The 8,285-nt window shown below is 46.1% G+C and overlaps 1 protein-coding gene across 1 annotated transcript; it reads left to right on the top strand.

The window, feature by feature from the left end:
- The first annotated feature begins 3,217 nt into the window (after window positions 1-3,217).
- LOC103174125 (zinc-binding protein A33-like) lies at window positions 3,218-7,869 on the top strand. The gene is made up of 6 exons (XM_042346482.1): window positions 3,218-3,472; window positions 3,555-3,650; window positions 3,813-4,043; window positions 5,654-5,676; window positions 5,773-5,888; window positions 7,577-7,869. The coding sequence occupies exons 1-6, from the start codon at window positions 3,278-3,280 to the stop codon at window positions 7,867-7,869; spliced, it is 954 nt and encodes a 317-aa protein (XP_042202416.1). The 5' UTR covers window positions 3,218-3,277.
- The last annotated feature ends 416 nt before the right edge of the window (window positions 7,870-8,285 follow it).

Below are 8,285 nucleotides of genomic sequence, written 5' to 3' on the forward strand. Positions count from 1 at the left end.
CAGTGCGATGGAACGTCCTCCTGACATGAAAGGAACTGGGTCAATGTAATTTGTTGTTTCAGCAACACTTCTTCATAAGCAGCCTAGTCAGAAATGGTCTCTCTTCTGATTATCTGCAGCACTGAAATGGCAGGAGAGCGGATGATTTTGGGAGGCAGTCTGCTGTCGGTCACATAAATTACCTGCACTGAGATCTCTGGCTACGCCCTCACTTTCCCTGGAATATCCTCAAACCCGCAGGGAACGCTGCACACGACTGAAGCCCAGGTTAGTGGGTGCCAAACATGTATGGATGGAGGAGGAGCTGAAGTAGGGATGGGGTCAAACCAGGAGGTGTTAAAATGCCAAACAATTATCTTGCAGGGACCGGCTTGGTACATGGGTCTGGATATGGAGCTGAGCTGGGAGGGGATGGGAGGGAAGCAGATTGGTTGCCATGGGTGTGAATGAGAGGAGAGGGGAACGGTTGACTGGCTGACCGTAGTCTGGAGCGGGAAACAAAACTTCTTCAGTTGATTTCAATACCATCTCACTCATTTTGAAATCTCTTCATACCATCGCATCTCCCAACCTCTCCTACCTGCTGTCCCCCCACTCCACCACTTAATGACACTGGCTAGATGGCTCTGGCATCTTGTTTTTCTCTCGTCCTGTCCGTTGCGCCATCAGCGGCCGTGCTTTCATCCACTAAAACAACTAATTCCGAATGTATCCTCGCCTACGGCTTTACATTGCCCTCGCTTTCACCAACTTCCGCCTAGAGATTCACTTTTTGATCACGTTTGCAACGCCACTCCCTATGCTCCAGGTTAGGAAACAGACTTCGACAATATTAAGTTGCATTTAGGAAGTGCCCTTCATGCGGGTTAGTGTCACACAGGACAGTATCCCGCATGAAGGGCGCTTTGTAAAGGCAACTTTTTCTTGCTGAGTTGCTCCATAGGATCAAGATTGAATCGGAAACCAAGATACGTCAGAAGAATACATGATACCGTTAAATAAACTGATATTTGTATTTGCAAATTGTTATTGTTTTTCGATTCCAATAAATCTGTATTATCTTCCCATGTAAACGACTGCAATCAATCTCTTTTTCTCTAACTCTATCGATCCATAGACCTGCACCCACACAGCAACGATATCGTTGTTTGACGAGAGGCTTGGCTTACGGGAACCCAGAGTATGTTTGGGGTAACACTTGGGAATTAGGCTATTTAACCAGTTCAAGTCATAGGTGCTTCCTATGCGAAGGTATTATGCAAATGTCAACTGTGTTGGAATTATAGTTAACGTCTGTCAAGCTTTCCCGCTGCGTGTCCAGCTGAGACCACACTACCAGCTCGTGAAGGCTTTGCCTCCAGGGATAACATCGCTGATTGTGAGGCAATACTCCCAATTTACTGTTCTGCTCTCCCGGGCCCTGTCGATGAGCCATGCTGGGTTGTGTTGACATCAACAGCTCCCCTTGGACACTGTGGGCGCATCTGGCTCAGGAAAAGTACTGGAGACAATCAGAGTGGTCTGGCTCGACTCTGAAATCCATTATCAAGCTCCAGATCTAGTACAGATCAGGCAATGACTGGATTGATGGGTGTGTGAAACCAGGTTGCTGTGAGTACATGGAAAGAGAGATCTGTATCGTTTAGTTGTTATGCTGGAGTTCAGGAGAGTGGCACAGCGGGCAATTGAAAATTAAGGTGGGGCGTGACAATAGATATATTGGTCTTATTGGCGAAGACGTGTCATCTGGGCCATCGTTTCTGATCGCAAAAGTGATCAACTGTACACGCTAGTGATTTTATACTGCACGTTTTGGCAGGTGGCAATATTCTTGAAAGTTGGTGAAAGGTTTCTTTGATAACTATGGAAGGAGAGCCATACAATTAAAAAAAAAATTTAACTTGAACTGGTCCTTTTCTGCATTGCAACACACTTGCAAGCTGCTTAGTGACCTACTGGAAACAAGGTGACTTCTGATATATCACCTGCTGTGTCAGTGTTTGTCAGCTCGCCCTGATTTATTGTGCATCAGCAACAGGAGGAGCTGTTCTGTGGAGCGGCCTGGATTACAACAAACATGTCACCTTGGAGCCAGTTCAGCTCTAAGCAGAACCTGCTTACCTACCAGCCTCTGTGGGCAAAGGCATAGTCAAGGGGTTGGGTGTTGTTGAAAGCCGGCAGACAGGGAGGTCGAAAGTGTAGTGTGGGCGTTGGGTGGTTGTGGAGTTGGTCAAGTGAAAGAGACAATTGAATGTTTGTGCTGAGAAAGCAAAGCAAAAATATCAGTTTACTAATATATCACTGTGGTCCCTGGTCTATTGCGGAAGGAGGGGGTAGTGTGTCGCCTGGCTGGAGGGTAGTTTTGGGTGGGGAAGGGGAGATTATGTGGATGGAGCGGGGAGAATGTGTGCGGGGAGGGGAGATTGTGAGCTGAGGGAGGAAATTGTGTGGGGTTAGGCGAGATTGTGTGAGGGGAGATTGTGTGTGGGGTGGGAGGTGATTGTGTTTGGGAATGTGGGAGATTGCCTGAGGAGTGAATGCAGAGGTGAAGGGAGAGATCATGTGGGGAGGGGATAGGGGAGGTTTTGTTACGGGAGATTGTATTTACAGCGGGGAGATTGTATGGGGGAACGGTTAATGAACATGGACGTTGAGGCAGATGTGGGAATGGGGAGATCTTCTAAAAGTTTTGATTAATCAGGAGTTATTAATCAGGAGAGTAAATGCCCAGGATGCCCCTCCTTTAGAGGGAATGTCCAAGTGTTCAGGAGAAGGATCGGGATTATTGCTCTCTGTGTCTATTCCTGGTTCTATCTTTACTGGGATTCTAATCTTCGCCCTTTGACTCTTCGCCCACATTGGACCTGTTCTTTGGTGAACTTTGGTCCATTTCTACATCAAATATTTCTATCGTCCAAATCTTGGGCGTTATTCACAATCCTGGATACTCACTTAAAGCCGTGTGAATCAGAGTGAAGTGAACACTGTCACAGGGTGGGGGACACACAGCATAAAAACACTGAGACTGAAGCAGTTTGGAACGGAAAGACTCCGGGTGATCAGGGCTTCGAGACAACATGTCCAGCGTCTGCCCGAGGAGCTAAACTGCGCCATTTGTCTGGAATTCTTTAAAGATCCTGTTTGCCTCGATTGAGGCCACACATTTTGTCGCTCCTGTATCACCCGGAGTTGGGAAAAGCAGGGAAAAAACTGCTGTGCGGAATATCGCCAAGTTATTGCTCAGAAGAATCTTAAGCTTAATCGGTCCTTGGCCAAAATGGTGGAGAAAGCTCGAGAATTTAGTCTGGACCCGACACAGACTGCGGTTAAACGTCAGTGTGAGGAACACCGGGAGGAATTGAAGCTGTTCTGCGAAACTGACAAGAAATTGATCTGTTCCATTTGCAAAGATGTGAAAAAACACCGAGGTCACAGCTTCCTTCCCATTGACGAAGCTGCTGATATCTACAAGGTAATGATGCCCTCAAGAGGGTTTAATTCTATTGCCCCGTCATATTTTCATCTCAAACTTTTATTCTTTGCGTTTATTCCAGGATCAAGTGAAATCCTCCTTAGCTTCTCTCACACAGAGGAAGGAAACTGCTCTGCAAACCGAAGCCCAACAGAGAGAAAATATTTCAAAAGTTAAGGTGAGTTGTGCCGGGGCTGAAGGCTGGGCTGTCAGAGTGTCTCTGGTCACTGTATGTAAACGGTGTGATATATCTGTGTCTCTGGTCACTGTGTGTACATGGTGTGATGTCTCAGTGTCTCTGTTTAATGTGTGTACATGGTTGGATGTCTGACATTTGCAGGAACAGGTGAACAGTTTACAGACCCACGTCACGGCTGAGTTTGCTAAAATGCACCAGAGTCTGAGTGACAGAGAGCAGCGAGTGATGCGAGATCTCAGACAGCGAGAGGAGGAGATTTTAAACCGAATGGAGAAAAATCTGCGAGAGATTCAGGGCAAATTAGATTCTGTTCAACAAGAAATCTCCGACTTACAGACGCAGATGCTAAAGGACGCTCTCACCTTCCTTCAGGTAAAGAGATGACATTTTTTGTAGTCGTACATTATAATGTATAATGTATTGTGGAACTATAGTCCAGTTAGTCTCACATCAGCGATAGGGAAAATATTAGAATCGTTGTTTAAGGATGTGGTAGTGCGATATTTAGGGGAACACAATACAATTAGGCCAAGTCAACACGGCTTTACAAAAGGGAACTCATCTTTAACAAACCTCATAAAGTTTTGGAGGACATTTCCAGTGAACTGCATAAGGGTGAATCAGTGGATGTGGTCTATTTGGACTTCCAGAACGCAATCGATAAGTTGCCGCATAAAAGGTTATTCCAAAAGATTAGGGCCCATGGAATCGGGGGGAGCATATTAACGTGGATTCTGGAATGGTTAAAGTTAAGCAAACCAAGAGGAGGGATAAACGGGTCCCTTTCGGATTGGCGGGATGTGACTAGTGGTATGCCTTAAGGATCGTCAATGGGCCTCAACTATTTACAATCTACATCAACGATCTAGATGAGGACATCGAAGTTAATATATATAAATTCGCGGATGAAACAAAACTAGGAGGAAGTGTCAACACAGGGGACGACATTAAAAAAATGCAGCGAGACATAGATAGGTTAGCTGATTGGGCAGGTAGGTGGCAGATGAAGTGTAATATGGGGAAGTGAGAAGTCATCCAACTAGGTAGCAAAATCAGTAGAGCGGCTTATTTTTTAGAAGGGGAGAGATTAGAATGTGTTCGCGTCCAGAGGGACTTGGGTGGCCTTGTACACCAATCATAGCATGTTAGTCTGCAGGTGCTGCAAGCGATTAGGAAGTCAAACGGTATGATAGCATTCATTATGAAAGGATTAGAGGATAAGAGTAGGGAAGACTTGCTGCAGCTGCAAAGGGCCCTGGTGAGACCACACCTGGTATACTGTGTCCAGTTTTGTTCTCCTCATTTAAGAAAGGACGTAATTCCCTTGGAAGGGTGCAGCTTACATTTACTAGGTTAGTGCCAGGGACGAAGGAGATGAGTTACGAGGGTAGGCTGACCAACTTGGATCTATATTCTCCAGATTATAAAAGAATTAGAAGGGATCTTACAGAAAGGGCATGAAAGAGTAGATAGTGGGAGAATGTTTCCGCTGGTTGGAGAACTAAAACCAGGGGTCAGATCCTTAAAAGCATAGGCAGACCTTTCGCAATGAGTGAGGAAGAGCTTCATCAGTCACAGGGTGGTGAATGTATCGAACTCGCTACCCAAAGGGCTATTGACACTCAGTCCTCGAACGTATTCAAGACTGAGCTATATAGATTTCATATTGCTGAAGGGATGAAGGGATGTGGGAAAAAGACATGGTCAGGTTATTAGCTGGAGGTAGATTAGAAGATCAGCTTGGTTGAATAGCGGGGCAGGTTCGAAGGGCCGAATGGCCTACTACTGCTCTTACATGTTATGTTTTGCTATGTTATGTTAGTTCAGTCACAGTTACACACAGTTTGTAGTGGACAATCTAATTGTGATCGATAAAGTGATCAATGATTTAAATTGGGATGTGAGAGACGCTGTGCAATGAGAATTTGTTGCTGTGGTTGTCTCAGTGTGAGCTGACTTCTATTTTTGTTTGATTTCATGAGGAGGAAGCTGCTGGCAACAGAAGGTAGGAAATTATCTTCACCAATTATCCCAAAATTCAGTCCAGAAACCAACCATAAGGTGGAGTTTCACTTTATAATGTGACCGTCTTTTATTTCAGGGTCAGTGACGTGGGGTTTGATCTGTCAGTGTGTGAGGCTGAGCTGCCTGTGGGGATATACAATGGGCCTATACAGTACACAACCTGGAGACACATGATACACGGCATCAGCCCAGGTAGGTGTCTCCCATTCTCATCCTGAAGACGTCTCAATAGTACTACATTCGCCAATACATATTCAACACTCCCTCAGACGCACACATACCCAGCACAAACACAAAAGCCTCACACACACACACAAACACACGCCTCACACACACACAACCCTCTCAAAAACACAACTGACATGCACAACCCTCACAGACACAACCGTCACTCACGCAACGCACACACATCCAACCCTCACACATGTCACACACACAACCCTCACACACTCGCCTCGCTCACAACTCACGCATGCACCCACACAACATACCTCAGGCACACAGATCACACACACCACTTGCACACACCTCACAAACACACACCCACACACATACCTCTATCACATATATACAACCCACACACTCACACCCCTCAAACACTCACTTCTTACACACACCTCACACACACTCATCACACACATATCTCAGACAAACACATCTCATACTATCAATCACGCACCCAACTCATACAGACCCCTCACACACACACCTCCAACAAACCACTCACAAAATAAGAATAAGAATAATCCTTGCATTTGACATTGCCCTTTTCATGTCTTCTGGACGTCTCAAAGCGTTTCATAGAATACACTGTAAAGTGAATTGATTGTACATTTTATGGGTGAAACGCGGCAGCGAATTGCACAGAGCAGCGTCCCACAAACAGTCCCATAAACAATCGTGGATTGAAGTAACCAAATTATTATTATTTTAATAAGGCCATTTGTACTTGGTCACAGGCAGCTCAGCCTCACACGAAAACAGATCAAACCCCTCCACCATACATCACAAGCAACCCTCAAGCACAAACCTCTCACATACACACTGTTTACGTTGCGCACCTCTCTCACACATCTCTTGCACACGCATCGTTCACACACACCTCTTACAAACACCACTCAAACACGCACATTTCACATACGCCAATGATACACATAACACTCAAACACAATTCACACACAAAGCTCCCTCACGCAATATTCTCACACACACCGCAAACACAAACATCACACAAACACCACCAAACACACCGTCATGCACACAACTCTCACATACACACATCTCACACACACATATCAGACACGCACCAAACACACGCATCTCACGCACACCCTCACACACACCACACACCCCTCACACACACGACTCACCCACCACCACACACATGCATCTGTGAAACACCACTCACACACACTCCACACACAAACGTTCACACACTCGCCACACACACACTCCTCTCAAGAAGAGCTCTCACACACACACAAACTTCACACACTCTCACACACACACTCCTCTCAACAACTCTCACACACACCTCACATAATCTCCTCACACACATAAGCTTACACAGGCAACCCTCATAACATTCTTCAAATGCTGCTCACATACACCTCAGACCAACATACAACTCACACACACATGGTACACACACAACTTACCTTACACCCCTCACACAGCTGACAAACAGGTTCCTCACACACATACTCCACTCAGTCACATACAATCAGACGTAAAGCTATCCTGCACACCCCACCACACACACACACTAACACAGACTGTGAACCTTTGAGCTGGATTGTTTTCCCAGGGGTAGATGTGTTCACGCACGTCGGAGCTCCCACATGTCCCTAACCCCACTTTGTCTTGTTTCTCTCTCTCAGCTCCGGCTTCTCTAACTCTGGATCCTGAAACAGCCCATCCCGACCTCATCCTGTCTGAGGACCTGACCAGCGTGAGGCACGGAGACACATGGCAGAAGATCTCTCACTCCCCGAAGATGTTTAGTAAATATGTCATTGTCCTGGGGTCTGAGGGCTTCACATCGGGGAGACATTACTGGGAGGTGCAGGTTGCTAACAAGACTGAGTGGACAGTGGGATTGGCCAGAGAGTCTGTCAAAGGAAAGGAAAGATCACAGCGTCACCAGAGGATGGATTCTGGGCAGTGTGTCTGAGTAACGGGAAGGAATATAAAGCTCTGACCTCACCTCCCACCCGCCTGCCCCTGAGAGAGAGACCCAGGAAGCTGGGAGTTTACCTGGACTATGAGGGGGACAGGTGACATTTTACAACGCTGATAACATGTCTCATCTACACACTTTCACCCAGCGTTTCACTGACAATCTTTATCCTTTCTTCAATCCGAGTCTGAATTATGGAGGTAAAAACTGTGACCCTCTGAGAATCTGCCGGGTGACAGACTAATGAGGAAGAAACACCGAACCAAGTCCTGTGTTTGTCTGTGATGGCCACCAGTCTGAACCTTTTATAATCTCTGTCGTGATACAATACATTTTGCAATTTATATAACATCTATCACACTGGGCCCACGGCTCAAACGTTTCTCGCGATCGATTGTCAAGGGACTGTT

This window comes from Callorhinchus milii, unplaced genomic scaffold (genome assembly GCF_018977255.1).
Source record: "Callorhinchus milii isolate IMCB2004 unplaced genomic scaffold, IMCB_Cmil_1.0 Scaffold864, whole genome shotgun sequence".
Lineage (NCBI taxonomy): Eukaryota > Metazoa > Chordata > Chondrichthyes > Chimaeriformes > Callorhinchidae > Callorhinchus > Callorhinchus milii.

Coding starts and splice junctions, on each gene's coding strand:
- LOC103174125 (XM_042346482.1), top strand. CDS start 3,278: ATGGTGGAGAAAGCTCGAGAATTTAGTCTGGACCCGACACAGACTGCG. Junction 3,651..3,812: donor AAAATATTTCAAAAGTTAAG/GTGAGTTGTGCC, acceptor TGACATTTGCAG/GAACAGGTGAACAGTTTACA. Junction 4,044..5,653: donor ACGCTCTCACCTTCCTTCAG/GTAAAGAGATGA, acceptor TGATTTCATGAG/GAGGAAGCTGCTGGCAACAG.